Source organism: Macaca mulatta, chromosome 8 (assembly GCF_049350105.2).
Source record: "Macaca mulatta isolate MMU2019108-1 chromosome 8, T2T-MMU8v2.0, whole genome shotgun sequence".
Taxonomy (NCBI): Eukaryota; Metazoa; Chordata; class Mammalia; order Primates; family Cercopithecidae; genus Macaca; species Macaca mulatta.
Window position 1 is genome coordinate 87385400 of NC_133413.1, and position 26095 is coordinate 87411494.

The 26095-nt window shown below is 37.9% G+C and overlaps 1 protein-coding gene across 2 annotated transcripts in view; it reads left to right on the forward strand.

Annotated features, from left to right (window-relative positions):
* ZFHX4 (zinc finger homeobox 4) overlaps positions 1-26095 on the forward strand; it is a 188307-nt gene that overhangs the window by 151199 nt on the left and 11013 nt on the right. For both annotated transcript variants that reach the window (XM_015145599.3, XM_015145600.3), the window contains exons 5-10: positions 2919-2987; positions 12423-12539; positions 18767-18900; positions 19288-19488; positions 20051-20168; positions 20681-26092. In XM_015145599.3, coding sequence (XP_015001085.2) covers positions 2919-2987; positions 12423-12539; positions 18767-18900; positions 19288-19488; positions 20051-20168; positions 20681-26092 — 6051 coding nt within the window. The remainder of the gene's footprint in view (positions 1-2918; positions 2988-12422; positions 12540-18766; positions 18901-19287; positions 19489-20050; positions 20169-20680; positions 26093-26095) is intronic.

The following is a 26095-nucleotide window of genomic DNA, read 5'->3' on the forward strand; positions in this document are numbered from 1 at the left end:
AAACAACAGTTTCTGATTTTGACATTTTGTACATTTCATTAAATCACTATCAAATGAAGTAACTTTAATATGGCACCAAATTATTATTTGGTTATATTTTATATTCAAGGAGCATACATATGTTATGAAACAGCAGAATTTTCACCAGTCTAGAGAAAAGTTGCTTTCCCCACAACTTGGTTTATGACCTTTGCTAAGACTAGGCAAACCTTTACAGGCCCCCAAATATTGTGGTATTACAACTAGACACATTAATAATTTGACAGACTTTTATACCAGACAGACAAGGGTTTCATTCCAGGCTATTTTTTTTTTTTTTTTTTTTGAGACGGAGTCTCACGCTGTTGCCCAGGCTGGAGTGCAGTGGCGCGATCTCGGCTCACTGCAAGCTCCGCCTCCCGGGTTCATGCCATTCTCCTGCCTCAGCCTCCTGAGTAGCTGGGACTACAGGCGCCCGCCACCGCGCCCGGCTAATTTTTTTTGTATTTTTAGTAGAGACGGGGTTTCACTGTGGTCTCGATCTCCTGACCTTGTGATCCGCCCGCCCCGGCCTCCCAAAGTGCTGGGATTACAGGCTTGAGCCACCGCGCCCGGCCTCCAGGCTATTGGTTTCTAACTTTGTGACCTGAGGCAAATTACTTTAACCTATTTAAACTCTAGCTTCTTGATTTGTAAAAGAAGGATTAATAATTGCCTCATTATGTTACTGTGAGGATTACACGATGGTTTCTATGCAAATAGCTTATCACAGTACCTGGCAGAGATATGAACTCAATAATTTGTCGTTGTTTTATTTTTACTTTCATTAATCTTTAAGGAATAGCAGTTATTTGGTCAAAGTCACCTAGGTACTACTGACATTCATTTTGAACAAGTCTATATAATACATTGAAATGTGTATGTGGAGGTAGTGGTAGAGATTTTCTGATAAATTATGTTGATTCTTCGCTAGAAAAAAGAGAAATGGTTTTCACATACACACACATATAGAGAGAGAGCGAGGGTATTGTCTGCATTTGTATTATCTCTCGTATAGTTGACAGAGCTCTGAATTTAGAGTCCTGAAGCTCTGGGAAGCTACAAGAAAGTTCTCATCTTCAGATTCATCTGTTTTAGGATATAGGATGTAGGTTAGTATTTTCTATGAAAGCGTCTTAGGTGACTTTGATGTCTTACTCTGTCCTTACTTGAGAATCCATGAAATGAAAAGCTGCATTTGAGGAAATCAAAATTTATTGGGGAAACATACCTGGACCATGTGAAAATTAATACATCATGATAAGTGTGGAAACATACATGTAAGTTAATCCTGATGGGTGCACAGAGGAGGCTTCACGTGCTTTTGGTTCTGAGGGAAGAATAGGAGGCTAACAGGGGAAGAACAAAAAGGCATTCAAAATCAAAGGAACCACGTTGATCAAGGCATAACCACATGAGAAGTTGTCAAGAGAAAGAAGGTGGACTTCTTGAGTGACAAGTAGGATGTCCATTAAGGCTGTGATGTATTTGGAAGCTACTCATGGATTTATAAGTAAACATTGAGAATAAATTTTTTCTTTCATGATGAATTTAACATAATGGTTTTTTGGTGGGGGTGCACTGAGTATTTATTATGATTGTATTGTTTTTAAATAGATTACTACTAAAGGTCAAAGATTTTATACACAGAAGGAAAGACAATTAGTAAATGCAATAATAGTGCTTTGTTATGCGCTTCTATTTTCAAGGTTAATTATTTGTTTAATGAAAGTCTTCAGAGTCAACCAGAGATGCCATTGCTAGAAATAGTAAGTAAACATGATTCCCTTTGGCAGTTAAGAATTATGTGACGATTTTTTTTAACTTTTTGATAACATCTGGTCTTTTCAGATGTTAAAGACTATATCATGTTGCACCTTTAGTTGTATTATTTTCTTTTACTGCTACTATTTACATAGTTCTATCTTCATTTTATGCATGAGGGACTTGAGGTTTAGTGAGGCTAAGTAATTCACCCACACCTAGAAGTGATGGAGAAATGATTTGTACTCAAGATTCTATCTTCTAAAAAGATAACTCTTGAGATTTTATGAGGGATTGGATTGGAAAGACAGGGAATTTGAGGCATATAGATGATCACAGAGGCTGCTGAAATGGTCAGGAAGGAGAAGAAGACAGAGGGAACAGAGAGCACCTATGACAAGAGATTTGGTAAAATGGAATCAACAGCAGGTGGTGACTTGGTGTGGAGAAGGAATGAGATGTCGAAGGAAATTTTGAAGTCCAGTTGTTTTGTTTATTCCATAGGTTCCCCTACAATAGGGTGCAAAAAGGAATCACACAGTTAGGTGACTATATGATTTGTGTTTGGTGTTGAGTTTTGTAAACCATGACATTGTTGGCTCTTTTGCTCTAAAGCTCAAATAAAAGATGAGAATAAAGATGTGGATTTGCTGATGATTTGGACTTATTCTTCAGGTGCCCCCTCCAGTGCCTGATGTTTGCTTTGGCACATCAGCTATCATATACAGTAATGATTTTTTCTTTGCTTTCTGGTACCTTATCAGAGAAGTAAAAGTATGCTCATAATTTATGTAATGTGCTATTGTCACTCTAACACATAATCCTATAAAATGTATGCTTGGCCAAATAGTCCAATGACAAAAATCATAATGAGCCTTTCCTGCTCCCATATTTTCTCTACCAGTGTGTTTGTTCTGTGCTGCTAATAATTAAGAATTAAATCTAATCCTATCACTCCCTAGGCTCATTTTGCCAGCTACTGCTCACTAGGATATAAGATGTGCTGGAGACTCACCTGAGCTTCACCTGATACTTATCTCTTCTGACTGCCAAATTTTGGATTCTTGTGATATTAGCCATGATGTGAGAGCTAGATATAGCATGCTGATTACCTTTCACTCTGATGTCTTCTGCAGAAACTGCCTCATTGGGAGCCAGGACTTGTGATGATGATCTTACAGAGCAGCAGTTGAGATCAACCTCAGGTAATGGTTCCTATTCCTTCTCAAAATATTTCCCTGTCCTAAATGTGTTGCTTTTGTCATTCTCACAATTGATGTAATAAACATTCTCTGGAACTTCTCTAATTAGATCTGATCATATGCCTTATTCAAATAAAAAGCAAAATCAAATAAATTCAATAATTGGAAGTGTGTGTAAATTGACTTTACATTTTAGAGCAGTTTTAGGTTCACAGCAAATTGAGAGGAAGGTATAGATTTCCCCAATACCCTCTCCCCTGACACATGTATAGCCTCCTTCATTATCACTGCCTGCCCACCAGAGTGGTACACTTGTTCAGTAATGAATCTGTATTGACACAATGTTATCACTTGTACACCGCAGTTTTCATTAGCGATTACTCTTGGTGTTGTACATTTTATGGGTGTGGACAAAAGCATAAAGACATATATCTACCGTTATCATATCATATAGAACAGTTTCACTTCCCTATAAATCTTCTGTGCCAGTCTATTCATTGTTTCCACCTTCTTGACCCCTGGAAACCAGTGATCCTTTATAGTCTCTATAGTTTGACTTTTTCCAGAATGTCATATAGTTGGAATCAAACAGTATGTAGTTTTTATAGATTGGCTTCTTTCACTTAGTAATATGCATTTAAGTTTTCTCTATGTCTTTACATGGCTTGATAGTTTATTTCCTTTTAGTGCTGAATAATATATAATCATTGTCTGGATATATCACAGTTCATTTATTCACCTACTGAGAACAACTTGGTTGATTCCAAGTTTTGGCAATTACAAATAAAACTATTATGAGCATCTGTGTCTAGGCTTTTGTGTGGACATAAATTTTCAACTCCCTTTGATAAATGCCAAGGAGTACAATTACTAGATTGTATGATAAGAGCATGTTTAGTTTTGTAAGAAACCACCAAACTGTCTTCCAAAGTGGTTGTACCATTTTGCATTCCCACCAGCGATGAATGAGAGTTCCTGTTGTCCCACATTATCACCAGCATTTGATGTTGTCAGTGTTCTGGATTTTGGCCATTTTCATAGGTGTGTAGTTGTATCTCATTGTTGTTTTCATTTGCATTTCCCTGATGATATGTGATGTGGATTTTTTCATTCATGTAATCTTTCATATGCCTATTTGCCATCTGTATATCTTCTTTGGTGAGGTGTCTGTTAAGGTCTTTGGCCGATTTTTTAATTGAGTTGTTTGTTTGCTTGTAAGAGTTGTAAGAGTTCTTTGTATGTTTCATATGACAGTCCTTTATCAGATATGTATTTTCCAAATCTTTTCTTCCTGTCTGTGGCTTGTCTCATTATTTTCCCACAGTATCTTTCAAAGAGCAAAAATTTTAATTTTAATGAAGTCCAGCTTATCAATTCTTTCTTTCATAGATCATGCCTTTAGCGTGGTATCTAAAAAGTTATTGCTAACCCCAAAGTCATCCAGATTTTCCCTTATGTTATCTTCTAGTTTTATGGCATTGTGTTTTGCAGTTAGGTCTGTAATCCATTTTGAGTGAATGTTTCTGAAGGATATAAGGTCTGTGCCTGAACTCACTCTTTTTTTTTTTTTTTTTTTTTTTTTTGTGGATGTTTGTAGCTTCTTAAAGAATAAGTTAAAACTTCTGCTAATAATTTTTCACATCGATATTTATACACTATGAAACTTCACCTAAATTATAGATTTTATACAATGTATATATTAATAAGCTGGATATTATTTTTCACAAGTCAAAGAGCCTAGTCGATGGAGTTATTTTTGGTAATTATTGAATTCATTGGATTTTGTATAGTCATGTCAACATATCCTCTAATCCTTTTGCTTTGGTATATATATATTTTATATATATATATATAAAATTTGTTTAAAAAAGGCATTTACACCTTCTTAGCTGCATTATATTCAGATAATTTAAAAGGAAATTCACTCCTACTACTACAACACACCTCATTTATTTCAGCTATGTATTTCTGCTATATAAGTATGACCTCAGTTTCCAGATTTATCCAATTGGAATAGTAACATGCTATATAGAACAATAAATGATTATCGAAAGTCCTTTGCATTCACAATGGCATATTGGAATACTTAAAATAAAAACAATTTTGCAAGTGAAAACATCGCTTCCATATAGTCAGGACATTCCTCATAAAAAATACCAACTTCAAAGCTAAGTTTACCTTTACTTATGCGTGTCTCATCAATACTTTTAAAAATGTTATTTTCCCCTAAAAAGCTAGAGAATATATTTAATATGAAATAGAATAAACCTACTCTCCCTTCCCTACCTCAAACCAATGAAAAGATTTCATTAATGACTCAACAGTGCTATGGCCAAAATCAAGAGTTATGGCAAAAATTTCAAGCTAAAAGAGATTACTTCCTGTCAACACGTTTCTTTATTGCTTTGTAACAAAGACATCAAAATCTACATTATTACTTCAATCTCTCTGAGAATCTTTAGACTTAGATATTGCCATACCTTCTGGATATTTTCATCTAGATGTTCTGTAGTGAGGCTAAACACAAGAAATTCCAAATTGAACTTCCTTTTCTGCAAAACTATTTGTTCTCCTCTTTTCTCCATCTCAGTGGATGACATCACACTGTAGACTTAGTTGTGCAAATAGTCAAATTAGAAATCATCAGTTTTATCTAACATATTAGTGAGTATCTTCTATATGCCAGAGACTGCTGAGCAAACATTGTGAATAAAACGCATGAAGTCCCTCACTTTAGATAATATCTCTAAACAAATAAACAAAAAAGTATTTTCAGATTGCAATAAATGTGATAAAGGAAGTTAAAGAGGTGATTTGTTAGAGCAGAGGTTCTCAAAGTGTGGTCTCCTTTCAAACAGCATCAGCGCAACCTAGGAACTTGTAAGAATGCAAATTACTGGGCCCAACCCAGACCTACTGAATCAGAAACACTAGAGGTGGAATCCAGCAAGCCCCTCAGGTGGTAGTGATTCTGCTAAAATCTGAGGACCTTACTTGTGTGACAGCTCATCAGCTACTTTAGCAGCAGTAGTCAGAGAAGTTCTCTGAGGAAATGACAAGTGATCCAAGTCCTGGTTAATGAAAAGGAGCAAATTATTCAGAGTCTGGGAGAATGTACTTCAGAGTTTGGAAAAAATTGGTCCCATTCCAGGAAGAGAAAGAAAGCTTTCGCATCATGGAGAAAGATGAGGGAGTGAGGAGGAGTGTAGCATAACATGCAGCCAGAAAAGTAGGCAAGGGCTTAATTGTTTCAGCCTAGTAAGGAGTTGTTAAGTTATTCTAAGTGAAATAGTAAGCTATGACAGAGTTCAAGCAGGAGAATGGATTGATTTTATTTAGTTGTGCAGAATATATTATAGGAATACAAGAATAAGTCTTATCTAGTTATAAGACCATAAAGAATATAAGTAAGATATTAAAGGTACTGGCAGGGAAAATGTAAAGTAGATGGATTCAGTATACATTAAGTATCTTGGAAGCAGAAATAGCAGGGTTTACTGATGGATAGGATGCATATGAGTGGGAAAGAGAAGACTAAGGGATGACTCTTGCTTGTGCTGGGTGGTGGCGCTGTTAATTGCAATGGTAAAGTTGGGGAAATGGAGTAAGAAGTGTTGAGGAGCATTGAGAGCTCTGATTTTGGCATACTAAATTAGATAGACTTTTTGGACATACAAGTAGAGTTACAAAATATAAAGCCATGAGTCTGGATGAGATCATCTAGGGAGGTAATGTAGATAGAGAAAGGACTTAGTACTAATAAGTGGAGACACTCAAGTATTTAGTTGTTGTTTAATAGAGGAGGTCCCAGCAAAGGAGAATAAGAAGTAATTCTCAGAGAGGCAGGATGAAAATCACAATTACCTGATGCAATAAAATCCAAAGAGAGGCACAATTTTCCAGAAGAAGGGAGGAGTAACATCAGTTGAGCAAAGAAAGTGAAGTAAGATGCAGAGAAGTAACCATTGTATTTTACAGCATGGGAGTCATTGATGACTTTGAGAGGAGGAATTAACATGAACAGAAACTAGACTGGAGAGGGTTGAATAATAAATGTGATTTAGTAGAGAGAGAAAAATGCAAAAAGAAAAAAAAACAAAACAAAACAAAAACAAGCCAGACTACCAAGACAAAATCACACACCCCTTTTACACGTTATTAAAGGGAAATAGGGGCTGGGGTAGCACGTGGACTCTTCCTTTTCTTTCCCAAACTTTGCTTTCTAAACCCAATTCACTGTTCCAACTAACATGTATTGCCTGCCTACTGTATTCCAGGCACTGTTCCAGCTTCTTCTGGCACAAAGATGGATAAGATAATCACTATTTTCAAAAAATGTTTACCTATTACAGCAAGTAGGCAATATACGGATAATTTCCACAAATTAAACTGTGGTGAATGGTTCAACATCAACATACAGGTTGGGAAAAAAAGTATTTATCCAGAAACACTAATCCTAGTTCAGGGTTCAGAGAAGGCTTTTTAGAGAAGAAAACAATAGTACTCAATAGTACTAGTAATAATACAGCTATGATTTTTAATATTTTTTTTTACTAAGCTTGTGCTCACCAATTTGTATATGTTATTCCATAACAAACTTATGAGATAATTATTATTAACTCCATTTTTATAGATGTCGAAACTGATATTTCCCAAGATGATTTGAAGGAAAAGTAGAATTTACAGTGAAGAAAAGTTGCTCTAAATAAGATAAGGAATTGTAATGGTACATATAGGAAGGGAGAAAGTGCTACAGAGTTGGGCTTCTTGAATGGTGGTTACAAAACATGAGCTGGACCAGGAACATCGGCATTACCTGGAAACTCAACAGAGAAGCAAATTCTCAGGTTCAACTCTAGACCTACTACACTAGAACCTTTCAAGATGGGGTGCAGTAAAAACCCAAGATGGGTGAATCTGACACTCTAAAGTGTAAGAAGACTGTTCCCAAGCACTAAGTGTTATGTAGAATGTGAACAAAGATGAAACTGGAGTGATAGACAAGGACCAGGTATCTTGGACATATTCTCGCTATGTACAGAAGGCTGAGTTATTTCTTCGTAAGTGATAGGACTCACTGAAATATTTTAAGTTGGGAAGTCAGATTTAAGTAGATCATTCGAAGAATAGATTTGAGTGGGGCATGACTGGGCAAGGAGATCATAGAGAAGTCTAGGAAAGAATGCTCACAAGCAAGTTGTCTTGTACAGAGATACTCAATATGTTAATATAAAACTAAGGATGTCTAAGTTACTAAGTTTCCTCTTTATATGAGCACTTCATGGGTTTAAAAAATATGATGTGCTTTCTTAGCAGACTCAGAGGAGAGGGATCCCAAACCCAGTTGCATGTTAAGACAATGGGAACTAAGGGCCAGACACAGTGGCTCATGCCTGTAATTCCAGCACTTTGAAAGGCTGAGTTGGCATATCACTTGAGGCCAGAAGTTTGAAACCAGCCTGGCCAACATGATGAGACCTCATCTCTACTAAAAATACAAAAATTATCTGGATGTGGTGGTGCATGCCTGTGGTCCCAGTCACTTGGGAGGCTGAGGTGGGAGGATTGCTTGAACCCAGGAGGCAGAAGTTGCAGTGAGCCGAGAGCGTCACTGCACTCCAGCCTGGGCGATAGAGTGGAACTCTGAAAGAAAGAGAGAAAGAGAGAGAGAGAGAAAGAGAGAGAGAGAGAGAGAGAGAGAAGGACAATGGGAAATAACTACAATTGGGTGCTACTTAGATCAAAGGGATACGACTGATGTACATTGCTTAGAAATTGCATAATGAGAAAAGGACAATGGGAAATAACTACAATTGGGTGCTACTTAGATCAAAGGGATACGACTGATGTACATTGCTTAGAAATTGCATAATGTTGTAGGATACATTAATAGCAGTTTTCCAATTGTTTGTTATTGTTCAAATGAAAATGCTTTAAGCTAGTCATTCAAAAAAATTTCTTTTAAATATAGCCAATGTGTATATGTAGAGTAACTAAGATCATTTTAGACATGTCAAAAATGCTCGGGAAAGTTTGTTGTAATATATTTCTACAATATAAGACTACAGTATTTTGCCTTCTTTCTATTATTTTGAAACATGTAAAAATGAAAATGTATTATAATTTGTCTGAAAATTGGGATGTGGGACGTTCAAATGGACCTTGATATACATGGTAAGTTTAAGTATAAACATATAGTAAAGATTAATATAGAAATATTGTATTTTCTGTATTTCGTGAGGCAAAATAAAATGCATGTGACATATACATATGCTGTATACATGTATACTTATGTTGAATACAACAGTGTCATGAAATGATTTAATACTTTCACTATTACTGCATGTAATATATTAGTGAAGAGATTTATTGGTGTAATATATTAGTGAAGAGATTTATTTATGAAAACCGCTTTGGCATCTTTATTTTGGAATTTTATGTAGTATATTTTCCTCAGTTCTACAGTATCTATTTAATACATTTAGTGTTATATATGTGTGTGTGTGTGTGTGTGTGTGTATATATAGATATTTCCCTTACATTTCATAATATTTTACAACTGAGAATATGTGGTGGTTGAAAGTTAGAATGTAACCACTCCTTCCCTTAACCCAAGTTCTAACCTACAGGGTTTCCAGAGAAAGTGGTTTCTCCACATTCATACTCTTGACTCTAAAGTCTATTTATACAATGAATGTCAAATTTATTTCTGAAACCCTCTTTGAGAATAAAAGTGCCCTTTTATTCTGACTTATATGAAACTTTATGGTGTGTATAAGTTACCTTTTGATTATGTTTTTGCATGATTAAAAATTTGCAAAGTTCTTATGGCTCCAAAGAGCCTACCTGTAATAAACAGCTTTCCCCTTCTAAACCACAAAACAGGTCTGAATTGCTTGGGCATTAGAGCTAATTGCCTGCCTACTTCAAAGGAAGAACCTGAAAAGAGAGAGGGGAAAAAAGTCACAGAAGCAGAGGCATAGCAGGCAAATCCACCTCTAAAGGTTATGAGTTGTGGCTTGGAGGAGCCGGGCAAAGTTATGGCCTCAGAACTGCTGTTTGCGATTAAGTTGATGGGGAGCGTCTATCCCACAATCTTTCCCTGCTGCTGACACAGAGTCTTTGTTCACATTCAGATTTCTCAAACTGTTGCCAGGGTCAGGCTGAGGTCAGACACCACAGTGATGTATAGAAGAACATGTCTGGGAATTTCTCTCACACTTAAAACACATACCAGAAAATGAAGAAGAGGACCCTGCAAAATCTGTCTGATGAGACCCAGATTATATACTGTAGCTTTTCTTTTAGTGCCTTCATAATTTTCTTTTTCTTCTCCTGACACACAATGTTTTATTAATGTGAGTTGCGATAGCCCTTACAATTTTATGTCCCCTCAAGATAAGGACACTCAGTAGCACGCTGACACTTTATTTTCCAGCCCTGGGGGAAAGGCCCAGTAAATCTACTCCAAGAATTCTTGCATCCTTTCCCCAGGATGAGTTGAAAAGTAATTGCCACAAGCCGTCATAGGTCGCGAACTAGAGATCATGTCACGTGTGTGAACTTGGGAGGGACACACACAGCCCAATCCAGTTGATCTCAGCCCTCCAGCCTCCCAAATCCAGCTCAGCCACCAGCATTTTACCTACCAGCATGGCCTGGTGCTGGGAGGAGGGAGCTCCTGTTTGATCAGTAATTATCACTGACGGGTGAAAGCAGGCTAGCGCCAGAAGAGGTGTTGTTTCTTTCTCTTCTTGAAGTTAAATTTCTGAGTGTATTTGCCTGAAAGGGAAGCTTCCCTCAAACCCTCAGATGATTGACCCCCTAAACAAGGGCCATCCCTCTGCTTTTGTACAGAGGCAAAGGGCAAAAATGGAATAAATGGATTTGTATGGTGCCTTTGAGGACTCACAGTTGAAACAAACTCTTATTTTGAATGTATTTAATGTCCTTGTTTTCTCTTTAGCTTTTTAGAGTTTCCTATTGCGCCTAGAACTGTCCCCTTCTGTTGTTGTCCTGCTCACACAGTTGTAGAGCATGGCTGGCAAGTGAGGCACTAAATAGAATTTTTTTTTTTTTTTTTTTTTTTGTGGTGCTCAGCTGCTACATATGACAGTGGATATTTCATTCTGCTGTCAGAATGTTATTAATAAAACATGGGGTGTGGAAAGGGCCACGATTTCCCCTTTCAATCACTATAGCATTTGCAATGAAAATTTTATTCAGTGTGTAATTTTCAGTTAATGCTTGACACTTAAAATGTCCATAGCAGCGTTTTGTATGGTTATTGAAGGGTTAATTGTATCATGTTCTCTGCATAAAAGCTCTGCTTATCAAAAGCAAATAGAAGAGTGTATGCAAATGTGTGTCGGTGACCTTTTGCCTTTCCAGGGTTAATTTATATGGTCATTAAAGATTTTATGAAATTGAGCAGCCCGGTGCTTCAAATCCCATTTTAGCTTCTTCTCCTAATTTATGTAATTCCTACCTGAACAGGGGAATATGATTTTTATTTTTTGTGCTGCAATGAAAACAGCATGCCATGCTGTGGGGAGTTGCGAGCCTGGTTATCTGGCATTACTCAGATTGCTAAAAATTCATTAAAATGTGACATCAGCACAGTGAGAGACAAATGATCGCAGGATGAAAGAGAACAGTGGGCCTTTCACGGATTAGTGCTACACAACCCCAGCATAGAGGCTAACTGCATAAACAGATTAATCCACCAGCAGTGGCATAGCTAAGATTTACAGAATAATTAAATAGGGTTGAGTTACTATGAGGATTTCCATGTAATCTAGCTGGTGTGAACCCGTGAATGAGGTGTGGGGTGATGCAGTTGTCATAGAAGTATACCTTGTTATATTCCTAAGCCCAGTATAGCTCCCCCTACAGAAAAAAAAAAAAAAAAAAAATCCCCAGTGTAACTGAAGTTTTGAGATCTTACTCTCACAAAATTCTAAAGAATTCCTTTGGGGCCTGGGGTCTGAAAGCAGGAGTAACACCTGTCTTATATTTAACCCGTTGTTACATTGTTTAAGATTTTTTCTAAAAATCTGTTTTTTTTTTTTTTTTCCTGACACCTATCCCAGTCCATGGAGCAGTGGGTTTATGTTGTTACAAGGTTCTACTATTGAAATCACAGAATTGCTTTATACCCATTTCTAAAATATGTTTCAGTTTAAACTGTACTAAAAAGAATTTATTTTAATTTAGTATAGACCCATCTTCTCAATGGATACAAAAGAAGATCCTTTAGATAAAAAATTTGCATTTTTGATCAGCATAGACTTTTGCATAAATTTGTGTTCTCATTTGAGTATGAATACCTGTAGATGATTCATAAATAACAAAGTTTTCAAGTGGTCACCTAGTTTATTTCAGCGTGAATTTTTGGGAGGTTTTCAGTTCTACTGATTGGTCTGCCTTTCTTAACAGAAGAACAAAGTGAGGAGGCAGAAGGAGCTATTAAGCCTACAGCAGTGGCCGAGGATGACGAAAAAGACACAAGTGAGAGAGACAATGGTGAAGGCAAAAACTCTAATAAAGACTCTGGTAAGATGCAAGAATCTTTCACCTTGGCATTTCCCTACACCCATTCCCTGCCATCAACTCTTCCCTCACCATCCCCCCACCCCACAAAACTTATTAAAAGCTTTTAGTCATTTTAAACTGTCTGAACATTCCCACTACTATTCATTGCATGTGCATTTTGCATGTGATTTCTATCAGTAGCCTCCCATTGACCTATTTTTAATCATAACCATCTGACAGAATAGATGTGGATAAGTTGAAGAATATTACAGGACGACCAGTGAGATTATTTTTTAATCAAATCAGTTTGTGTGCTTGTAATTTTTTAAGCGCCTTTCATTAATCTTAGCTATACTTGTGATTCCTCTGATGGCATATTAATTTTTCATAAGCATAGGATTAGATATCACTTGAATTTTGTCATTCAGTCACATGTATTCACCCACCAAACCATGTAACCCTAAAAATAAATGCTAGTTTTCCTTGCTTTTTTACAACTTACACTCAGGAATTTGCCCTTTTTTAGGGCATCTATTTGAGGTATTTCAAACAAAATCCAGTGAAAAAGTTTACAGATGATTCAGCCTAAGAAAGAGGAAATATCATTGAAAAGGGATTAGGTGCTGGGTAATTTTGATCTTCTAGAATAGACAAATCCCAGTAATGAAAGCTACTGTCTTTGAAAACAAACCTTCGTGTCATGACATTTACTTGTGCACAAACAAACCCTAGGCCAGCATCTGGTGTGGATACCTAAGGCTTTTACTGTGTTTGATTTGGCAAATATATGACTTCATCCATGCTTTGTATGTATGAGATGGAAATCTATGGTTGCAATGAATATTACATTGGCTACTTTTGCTGCACGCTATACCTAGTTTTATTATGTTGGACTCATTGAAGCAGAAGAAGTGCTGAAACGGGTTCAAGCCTATTAGTTTCAGGTAGTCATCTATCTTTTCCTTGAATTCCAGTGACAGCCGCATATAAAGGAGCTTGTATTCACTATGAAGACATTGGGTTGCGCCAAAAATATCATTTTTACATGCAAGTTTATTTAAACCTGAATCATCCCACATTTGTAATTCAGTCCTTGCATATCTAAGTTTTGCATTCCCTTTAAAAATTATCTGAAGGGCCTCTCTGCTCCCCTCCCCACACTATTCAGTACTAAATTTCTTTCAGGAGGCCAGTGAGAAAAGCGTCACTGAGATTTGCTCCTAGGATATAGTGTCTAACATATGATTCTGATTTGACTTAAACAAAGAAGATCTAAGGTTGGTATTAAGCCACAAGCAATGTAAAAAGAAGCCTTAGCTGTATATTAGTAAGCTGGCTCCTGAAGTTACTGAGGAGGAATTAGAAGTACCTAGTGATAAGTTAATGTGAAAGACGGTACCGTCTAAACTTTATTTGAAAAAGATTGGAAATAGCAAGGCGGTTTTTCCCCTTTCTGTGATGGACCTTATCAAATTAGCTGCTTGCCTGGTTCAGAGAGGGCAAAGTTCTGTCTGCGTTCAGTGGTATCTTTCACATAGTAGTACCAAAACAGATTGCAGAATATATCCTTCTCATTCTTCAGAAGAATGTGTAACAGAGATATCAGATTTGTGTTAATTCAATGCCCTTGTAATACTGAAGTATATGACATTATGCCAGGTCTTAAATGTCTAATATCTAGTACCTTGTAAAGGATGGATTCTGGGAATCTCTAGAAAAATTGATCTAATTTTACCATCGAGGAAAGAATCTGGCTTGGAACATAGCACAGATGCCAAGGCTCTGTCTTTACCAGTGCCACTTACTGCTCTGCAAAAGTAGTGGGCTCAATCATTCCCTAATGGGCTGATGAATTATTGTTCTTCCTTAGGCACCTAATTGTACCATCCAGACAGGACTTGGGCATTTGAGAGGATACAGACAATTGTATAATGGTAGTTATTTAAAACAAATTTTATCCCCATAGAAATGCCTTCCTGGGTTTATCTGTAAGGATAAAAAATAAGCTCTAAGCAAGGACCAACTAAAAGCAGTTGCTGAAATGCTAATATTTAGCTTTAAAACCTTCCAGCCTTCAAGACAGCTCTTGTGGTTGACAACTAACATGAACATTTAACAAAGTTTTCTGCCTTCTAAATTGAATGCTTTTAGGTTTAAAAAATTATTACATGGATTTTCTTTCATATGTATTTCTAATGATTAAATAACCACTTATATTTATTGTTTTTCTTTATATGTATCATAAATGTAAACAAAAAATACTAGCAAGCTTACAAATTAATCACTATCTTCGTATGTTAGATGGGAAGGTAGTTTGAGCCAACTTTAACAGAATTTTTTAGACAGGAAGGAATTAACATATGTTAGGAAGGCTATGTTTGTGTAAGCTGTTGTGCTATGTTGCTGACATTAATCTGCAGGAGTAGAGCTTTCAAAATGAGACGTGGCAATATGCAAGTTATATTTGTTGAATATTCATTCATAATAGAAAAGCCTTCTAATGCTTCATTTATATTGTCATTTAAATCTAGTGCCACTTTAGATTAATTATAATCCAAATTATAGCTCTGTGCAGTACAAGAATTAATACAGAGTTTATCCAGATTAATACATTTGCATTGAAAATGTAATATGTCTCTGCCTTGGCTAAGGGGACCACTTTTTAATAAGGGAGTAAACATGAGGAAGGATGGAAATTAACCTTCATTATTGCAATTAAAATTATCCTTTCATTCTAGTCTCATTAGAAAGAATACTGTACTGGTAATTATAATTTATAATTATTTGGAGTTGAATAACATCTTCTGTTATATCCAAGTTTTATAGCATTCAAACTTTATTAAAAACATTGACTCATTAATATAACTCAATACTTAGTTTTTTTTTTTTTTTAAAGATTTGCTTTGAGTACATGTGCATTATTGGATTTTTCTTACTTGTTATGAGTATAAACCATTTTAGAGCCTTCTGTATTTTAGGGATTGAAAATTATTAAGAAGGCGGCATCTGCATTGAAATGAATTATGTCATTTTTTATATTAGCAATCTCATGCAAGTTAAATAATCCCATAACTGACAGGTAATCATTTTTTTTCATCTATTTGGCAGTGCTTATTTGTAATTATACTTCATTTTTTAGTTAAAATGAATGAAAATGACGTTGTTTTTTGAGAATATTGTGTTGTCCTCAATAACACAAAATAAATTAGGATCCTATTTAAACTTTTTTTCTGATCTAGGGTAACCAACAGGGTTTATTTCAAATAAAGTTGCAGGCATAAACTATAAGCAATCATAAAACTTAAAACCTTCCTCAAAGTAATTGACCCTTATTTAATAGGCATTTCCAGGATAACACAACTTAGAAAAAAGACTCCAGAGTTGATTTTCTATAATTTACCAGGGATGCCATAATATGAAACCTAAGATAGTATCCCTTTGAGTTAGAAAGGCATACACGCATAGAATGTAACATCCTTCGTCTTTACATAAATAATCCTGATGACTTGCCTCATCCTCCAGAATCTGTTTTTGTCATGTTACCACATCTCGATATTCGCTACTTTCTCTTATTATCAGTGCCATGCATTTTTGAGGTACCTAGCTAATGTTAGATGTTCTAGCTTTCATTTATAACTTCTTTGTAATTTCAAATAAAATGGTCTTTAGGAGGCTCCTGGCTTATATTAAGATTATGGTTTAAGTTAATTAGCCAGAAAAATTTTGAGGCTGACACATACTGTGTTGAGTACTACAGCCAACAGTTGTTGCAACGGCCATGTGATAGTGACCCTAAAACTCAACTCTTACTGTTTTGATACAGCACAGAACATCACTAAATTCAAAAGCAATTATATTTTTGATGAATATTAATAAGCATAAAAATAAATAATTCTTAATATACATGGTATCAATTATACATTATGCACACCAGTGTGTAGGCTTAGTAAAATATTCCAGATCTTGAAATCAATACATTTTTTGATCCCTGACACTCTCAAAATGAGAATAAAATACACATTATATATGCTTATGGAAATGAGTTCATAGCTATACATTTAATAGATTTAGAAGTTTCTGAAATATTTATTCTATTTCTGATGATCCACAGGGTCTGCAAGCAACAAAGTCATGGAAATTCTCTTTTAACTTGTGTGTGACAGTCTTTGATAGCACAGAGACCCAGATCAACTTATCGTTCATGTCCAGTTCCACCATGTACGCAAAAGAATGATAAGGGGATATGACAGAGTATTATTCTCCTAAGGAAACATATTCTTACTTATTAGTGTGGGAACTTTTAAAGAAACATCTCACAGGAGAAGGCAATTGATAGACACTGGTTCATTTAAATGGCAATAATTTTATACAACTTAGTTTGACACTTTAAGCAGTAAGTTTTATTTCAAAATATAAAATATCATAGTTTTCTTAAATGTTTGGTTTTTAACACTTTTAAAACAATATTCCAAAGCATATTCAGCTTTGAGAAAGAAACATATTTTTTTTTATTCCAGAGTTAATTATGATAAGAAAATAGGAATTATGACTTTCCTATTTTGATGTATCTTTTGATATCAAATACTTGGGCATTTTTTAATCAATGTAATGAAGTTTTCAGTCTTTCTTGGATTTAAGTTCATTCAAATTCAAATATCATAAATTATTTTTTCAAATATTTAGAAATAACCTAAATGTCTCCAACATATATATATATATGTAGACAAATGTACCAACTCAAATAAATTCTAGTGCTTGTAAATCTAGAAATCAGTATTAGTGTAATCTGATGAAAATTTTGCATTAATTCTCTGTCTATGAACCACAAGAGAATAAAATTATTGTCATGATGTCATTTAAATTATATTTTAATTTTAGTCTGCATGGAATCACTCTTGCTTTTATATTTCTTTCTGAATTTGAAATTTCTGAAATTATTTATAAGGTATAAAACATGCATCTCTCTTCACAGTTGAAATAGAATGTATTTTTTTTTGTTTATTTTTACTTTGTTTCCATAACATCCTTGACCTTATTTTTAAATTAAAACTGGGTTATTTTGCAATAAGGTGCAATTTGTTCATTTATATGAACCGTATGTGGATTGAAAAAAAATCAAGATAAATCTTCATGCACAGCATACAATCAGATTACGCCTGGACTATATATTTACGCGGGGTCTGATAGCAATCAATGGTTTAGCTTCATTGCATTTCAAGATGTATTTGCACCCAGTTGTCCAGTGATAGTGTCCTCACCCTGGAAATAATTTAGTTGCAAATTGACTGGAAGATGGTGAAAATTGAAAGTTAAAATTAGAAATACTCATAATAAACAGCAGAAAAAAGGTCAGATGATGCCATGCTATGATGAGATTGGAATGGCTGGTAAATGAGGTTTTGTGTTTGTCGTGAGATGTATGTGACATGCCTACCCAATGTCGCTGTAATATCTAGCCTTGCAGAGGAGATTATTGGGCAAATTGATGCTGGAAAGAATTTTCTGTTAGACTGGGAAATTAGAATTGCACTCTTTTCTTTGATGTGTATGAGGTTCCTACACATTACACTGCTGGTCTAGGCAAAATTTGAAATCATTTTTAACACCAAATATTTGGATTAACCTCATAAAACCATTGTCTTCTTGAGATTTGTACTAAATGTTATATGTACAGCCAACTGCTGAAATATCTACAGCAAAGAGTAAATCACTAATAGCAGCAGCAGATATATGTGATTAATTTTACAATCCTTTCCATTTTTAAATCCATTCATGACATAAAATTATTATTATTTGAATTTCTGAATTATAATCAGTCAACCCTTCTCAGAATGTTGAAATATTTTAAGCGTTAAAGAATTTCAGAAAAGAGATAGGTAATTAAATGTTAGTGGAAATAATGATTTTTTAAGTTGGTATTTGTGAAAGGGAGTAGATTTGCTTTAATGTGGTAAAGGCATTCTGAGACACCAGAGAGCATGTGTTATTGATGAATCTTTCAAGGCCACCTAGGGTTATCTAAACATGAAACAGGAGTACATTTTAAAATACATTTATAAAGTCCACTTAGTCAGTGGACAAAAAGAAGTGTTCTTATTGCCTTTTGAGATTAACATTATTTAAAACTGCTTATAGGTTCTTTTTGTGATTCAGTGTGTTTAGAATCACAACTGTTTGAAAAACATAATTCTTCTCATTTTGAAATTGTGTTTTTAAATTGAGTTGTTCTATTCTTTTTTGGGAATCAGGGATAATCATACCAGAGAAGGAACTAAAAGTTAGTGTGGCAGGGGGTACCCAGCCACTCCTGCTGGCAAAAGAAGAGGATGTTGCAACAAAAAGGTCAAAACCTACAGAGGACAATAAATTCTGTCATGAACAGGTAAATACTTTTTTCTCCTTTATTGTGTAGATCTTTATTTTTTTATTGCTCCTGATAGTTTTAAAGCCCCAAATGATTCCATGCTGTTGAAATGTATGTAGACATTGCAGTTGGCAATATGATTAACTCATGGTATTACTTCTGATGTTCTAAAGTCATCAGAATACATTAACTATGTTCAAATAGCTAGAAGAGAAGATTTGAAGTGGTCTCAGTACAAGAAATAATGAATGTCTGAGGTGATGGATATCCCAGTTACCCTTATTTGATTATTACACATTGTAAGCATGTATCAAAATATCACATGTACCCCCAAAATGCAACTACTATGTATCAAATGAGAACTGCATTAACTAATAGTGGCCATGTTTATTCAATATTTTCCAGTTCTATCAATGTCCTTATTGTAACTACAATAGTAGGGACCAAAGTCGTATCCAGATGCATGTCCTCTCACAGCACTCGGTGCAGCCGGTCATCTGCTGTCCTCTCTGCCAGGACGTCCTCAGCAACAAAATGCATCTCCAACTGCATCTGACACATTTGCACAGTGTGTCTCCAGATTGTGTTGAGAAGCTGCTTATGACAGTAAGGATACCAAATATTGATGCATGTGTGACAAAATCTGTGTTAAGAATGTCAATATAAAATCTGTAATTATTGGTTTATATTATATTGTTTATATTATATTGTATTTCTTCAGAGCTACTTACAGCTCTGTTATTGCTCATGTTATAGTAATCACACTCAAGGCCCATATGTGACCTCTTTTGCTTGGAAAAAAATATAGAACAAGGCATCGCTTAGTAAAGAACATTATTTTGCAGTCTTCTTTTTATATCTATAATGTTCATCAAATAACCCCAGTGGGCACCTTGCATTTCAAACTTGCTTCATTATCATTATAAAAAAAAAACCCTACAGAAACCTGTAAGCCATAATAATAATAATAATAATAATAATAATACATTGCCACAGCATTGATCTAAAGTTTGAAGGTGTGGCATTGATCTGTAACATCCACAAAACATCCCTGCTTTGGTTAAGAAAAAAAAAAATTTAAGTGGGATATGCTACCAGCAAAAGAGAGATGTGATGGAATTTGTGATTTCTGGGGTACATTTGACATAAACCCCTTTGGTTTTCAAAGGTGCCTGTCCCTGATGTGATGATGCCAAACAGTATGCTACTGCCAGCAGCTGCCTCTGAGAAATCAGAGCGGGACATGCCTGCAGCCATGACAGCTGAGGCGTCTGGGAAATATTCAGGTATGCCATCTTATCATCAAGACTTATGGACAACACAAAGCTTAGGGGCTTTGCATTTGTGGTAATGCCCAAAGATTATTACTATCAAAAGATTTTTGTAAAGCATGGGGGAAAAATGTATGCCATTTCAAAGAGCCATATTTTCCAAGGCATATTTTATGTCTGGTTATCTGTAAGTGACCTCAGGGTCAGACACCCAAGAAAATTCTGTGTGATCTAATTCATGAACACCAAGGGATGGCCCTTAGTATCACACTAATTGCAGCAAGCTGTAATGACCTTTGACTTGCTTCCCTTTTCTGTAATTTCTTGAGGCCAGAGGTGATTTCTTGTTTGCCTTTATATTCCCAGTACCCAGTCCAGTGCTTGCCACATAGTAGTTGCTCAGTAAACGTTTCTTTAAAGAATTAGTTAAGCAGAAGCCTTTAGAGGCCCCTATTTATAATATTAATTAATATTTAAGGAGTAGATTTTCTTATTGTAAGAGAGATGTTTGGGCTTTTTCCTAATAGGTGAAAGTCCAATGGATGACAAAAGCATGGCAGGTCTTGAGGATTCAAAGGCTAATGTGGAAGTAAAGAATGAGGAGCAGAAACCAACTAAAGAACCCTCAGAAGTCTCAGAATGGAATAAAAATAGCAGTAAGGATGTGAAAATCCCGGACACACTGCAAGATCAATTAAATGAACAGCAAAAAAGGCAACCGCTCTCTGTTTCTGACCGCCATGTCTATAAGTATCGCTGTAACCATTGTAGCTTGGCTTTCAAAACTATGCAGAAGCTTCAGATACATTCCCAGTATCATGCAATTCGGGCTGCGACAATGTGTAACCTCTGCCAGCGCAGTTTTCGTACATTCCAGGCTTTAAAAAAACACTTGGAAGCAGGCCACCCCGAACTGAGTGAAGCCGAACTTCAACAGCTGTATGCCTCCTTGCCCGTGAATGGAGAACTGTGGGCAGAGAGTGAAACTATGGCCCAGGATGACCATGGCCTAGAGCAGGAAATGGAGAGAGAGTACGAGGTGGACCACGAAGGGAAAGCAAGTCCTGTAGGAAGTGATAGTAGCTCTATTCCAGACGACATGGGCTCTGAACCAAAGCGGACCTTACCTTTTAGAAAAGGGCCCAATTTTACGATGGAAAAATTCCTCGATCCATCTCGTCCATATAAATGTACAGTGTGTAAAGAGTCATTCACCCAAAAGAACATTCTCTTGGTCCACTATAATTCAGTTTCTCACTTGCATAAGCTGAAAAAAGTTTTGCAGGAAGCCTCCAGTCCTGTTCCACAAGAAACCAACAGCAACACAGATAACAAACCCTACAAGTGCAGCATCTGCAATGTTGCATACAGCCAAAGCTCAACACTGGAAATCCACATGAGGTCTGTGCTCCATCAGACAAAGGCTAGGGCTGCAAAGCTGGAGCCCGGTGGTCATGTGGCTGGTGGGCACAGCATTGCAGCAAATGTTAACAGCCCTGGCCAAGGGATGTTAGATTCCATGAGTTTAGCAGCTGTAAACAGCAAAGATACCCATTTAGATGCCAAAGAATTAAATAAAAAGCAAACTCCTGAATTAATCTCTGCTCAACCTACACATCACCCACCACAGTCACCAGCACAAATTCAGATGCAACTACAGCATGAATTACAACAACAAGCCGCATTCTTTCAGCCTCAGTTTCTAAACCCGGCCTTTTTGCCTCATTTTCCTATGACCCCAGAAGCACTGCTGCAGTTTCAGCAGCCTCAGTTTCTCTTTCCATTTTACATACCTGGGACGGAGTTTAGCTTGGGGCCAGATTTGGGCTTGCCAGGCTCTGCCACATTTGGGATGCCTGGCATGACAGGAATGGCTGGCTCCTTGCTTGAAGACCTAAAGCAGCAGATTCAAACCCAACATCACGTTGGACAAACTCAACTCCAGATACTACAGCAACAAGCACAACAATACCAAACCTCACAGCCCCAGCTGCAGCCTCAAAAACAGCAGCAGCAGCCGCCACCCCCACAGCAGCAGCAGCAACAGCAGGCAAGCAAATTACTGAAACAAGAGCAAAGTAACATAGTGAGTGCAGACTGCCAAATCGTGAAGGATGCGCCGTCTTACAAGGAGGCAGAAGATATTTCTGAAAAGCCAGAAAAACCAAAGCAGGAATTTGTAAGTGAAGGTGAAGGACTCAAAGAAGGCAAAGACACAAAGAAGCAAAAATCCTTGGAACCATCCATCCCACCACCCCGAATAGCTTCAGGGGCCAGAGGAAATGCTGCCAAAGCGTTATTGGAAAACTTTGGTTTTGAACTGGTCATTCAGTATAACGAAAACAGGCAGAAGGTACAGAAGAAGGGCAAAAGTGGTGAAGGTGAAAACACTGACAAACTAGAATGCGGAACATGTGGTAAATTGTTTTCCAATGTTCTTATTTTAAAGAGTCACCAAGAACATGTACATGGGCAATTTTTTCCATATGGAGCGCTGGAAAAATTTGCTCGTCAATACAGGGAGGCCTATGACAAGCTTTATCCAATTTCTCCATCTTCTCCAGAAACGCCGCCCCCGCCACCTCCTCCTCCTCCCTTGCCTCCGGCTCCTCCACAGCCTTCTTCTATGGGTCCTGTAAAGATCCCCAACACAGTTTCTACTCCTCTACAAGCCCCACCACCCACTCCTCCCCCGCCACCACCACCACCACCTCCTCCTCCTCCTCCCCCACCTCCTCCACCTTCTGCTCCTCCGCAGGTCCAACTGCCGGTTTCTCTGGACCTGCCACTCTTTCCTTCCATTATGATGCAACCTGTGCAACACCCTGCACTTCCTCCCCAGCTTGCCCTGCAGCTGCCACAGATGGACGCACTATCTGCAGACCTCACCCAACTTTGCCAGCAGCAACTCGGATTAGATCCCAACTTTTTAAGACATTCGCAGTTCAAACGCCCACGGACAAGAATTACAGATGATCAGCTAAAAATCCTGAGGGCTTATTTTGACATCAATAATTCTCCAAGTGAAGAACAGATCCAGGAAATGGCAGAGAAATCTGGCCTCTCCCAAAAAGTTATCAAACACTGGTTTCGAAATACACTTTTTAAGGAACGACAGAGAAATAAAGATTCGCCATACAACTTCAGTAACCCTCCTATAACGGTTTTAGAAGACATCAGAATTGATCCACAGCCCACCTCTTTAGAACATTATAAATCTGATGCATCATTCAGCAAAAGGTCTTCTAGAACGAGATTTACTGACTACCAACTTAGGGTTCTGCAAGACTTTTTTGACACAAACGCTTACCCAAAAGATGATGAAATAGAACAACTCTCCACTGTTCTCAATCTGCCTACCCGGGTTATTGTTGTATGGTTCCAGAATGCTCGTCAGAAAGCACGAAAGAGTTATGAGAATCAAGCAGAAACAAAAGATAATGAAAAAAGAGAACTCACTAATGAACGGTACATTCGAACAAGCAACATGCAGTACCAGTGTAAAAAGTGCAATGTGGTTTTCCCCAGGATCTTTGACTTGATTACGCATCAGAAAAAGCAGTGTTACAAGGATGAAGATGATGATGCCCAGGATGAAAGCCAAACAGAAGACTCCATGGATGCCACCGATCAAGTGGTGTACAAGCATTGCACAGTGTCTGGCCAAACGGATGCAGCCAAAAACACTGCTGCCCCTGCAGCAAGTTCTGGCTCTGGGACCAGCACCCCCCTGATTCCATCACCCAAACCAGAACCTGAGAAGACCTCTCCCAAACCTGAATATCCCGCAGAAAAGCCAAAGCAGAGTGACCCCTCTCCCCCTTCTCAAGGCACCAAACCAACCCTGCCATTAGCATCCACTTCCTCAGACCCACCACAGGCATCCACAGCCCAGCCACAGCCACAGCCACAGCCACCAAAACAACCCCAACTTATCGGAAGACCTCCCTCAGCCTCTCAAACACCGGTCCCTTCCAGTCCACTACAAATTTCCATGACGTCTCTCCAGAACAGTCTACCTCCACAGTTACTACAATACCAATGTGATCAGTGTACAGTTGCCTTCCCAACTCTGGAACTCTGGCAGGAACACCAGCACATGCACTTCCTTGCTGCTCAAAACCAATTCCTTCACTCTCCATTCTTGGAAAGGCCCATGGACATGCCCTACATGATATTCGACCCCAACAATCCGCTGATGACTGGACAACTGCTGGGCAGTTCCCTCACTCAAATGCCACCTCAAGCCAGTTCCTCCCACACCACAGCCCCTACAACCGTTGCTGCTTCCCTAAAAAGGAAACTGGACGATAAAGAAGATAATAATTGCAGTGAAAAAGAAGGAGGGAATAGTGGTGAAGATCAACACCGAGATAAACGCTTGAGAACCACGATCACGCCGGAACAGCTGGAAATACTCTATGAAAAATACTTGCTGGATTCCAATCCTACCAGAAAAATGCTTGATCATATTGCACGCGAAGTAGGGCTGAAAAAAAGGGTCGTGCAAGTCTGGTTCCAGAATACACGAGCGCGGGAGAGGAAAGGCCAGTTCCGGGCAGTGGGTCCAGCACAGTCTCATAAACGGTGTCCGTTTTGCCGAGCCCTCTTTAAAGCAAAGTCGGCCTTAGAAAGCCACATTCGTTCTCGGCACTGGAATGAAGGAAAGCAGGCAGGTTACAGCTTGCCACCAAGCCCTTTAATATCCACCGAAGATGGGGGAGAAAGCCCACAGAAATACATTTATTTTGATTACCCATCTTTGCCATTAACTAAAATTGATCTATCAAGTGAGAATGAATTGGCTTCTACAGTGTCAACACCTGTTAGTAAAACAGCAGAGCTGTCGCCGAAGAATCTTTTAAGCCCTTCTTCTTTTAAAGCAGAGTGTTCTGAGGATGTAGAGAATTTAAATGCCCCTCCTGCTGAGGCTGGGTATGATCAAAATAAAACCGATTTTGATGAGACTTCATCGATTAATACGGCAATCAGTGACGCCACCACCGGAGACGAGGGAAACACTGAAATGGAAAGCACCACAGGAAGTTCCGGAGATGCGAAACCGGCTTTGTCTCCCAAAGAGCCAAAAACTCTGGATACTCTGCCAAAACCCGCAACCACACCTACCACGGAGGTCTGCGATGACAAATTTCTCTTTTCTCTCACAAGCCCATCCATCCATTTCAATGACAAAGATGGCGACCACGACCAAAGTTTTTACATCACAGATGACCCGGATGACAACGCCGACCGCAGCGAAACGTCCAGCATAGCGGACCCGAGCTCCCCAAATCCATTCGGATCCACCAATCCCTTTAAATCCAAAAGTAATGATCGGCCGGGTCACAAGCGTTTTCGAACGCAAATGAGCAATCTTCAGCTCAAGGTTCTCAAGGCTTGCTTTAGCGACTACCGAACTCCAACCATGCAAGAATGTGAAATGCTAGGGAATGAAATTGGTCTGCCCAAACGCGTGGTCCAGGTGTGGTTCCAAAATGCAAGGGCAAAGGAAAAGAAATTTAAAATTAACATAGGGAAGCCTTTCATGATCAATCAAAGTGGAACGGAAGGCACCAAACCAGAGTGTACCCTCTGCGGGGTGAAGTACTCTGCCCGCTTGTCCATCAGAGATCACATTTTCTCCAAACAGCACATTTCAAAAGTGAGGGAGACCGTTGGCAGTCAGCTCGATCGGGAGAAAGATTACTTGGCTCCGACCACTGTTCGGCAGCTGATGGCACAGCAAGAACTTGATCGTATAAAGAAAGCTTCAGATGTGCTGGGCTTGACGGTACAGCAGCCAGGCATGATGGACAGCAGTTCTCTCCACGGCATCAGCCTGCCAGCAACCTACCCCGGACTTCCCGGCCTTCCTCCAGTCCTTCTCCCCGGAATGAACGGTCCATCCTCCTTGCCGGGATTTCCACAAAATTCAAACAGTA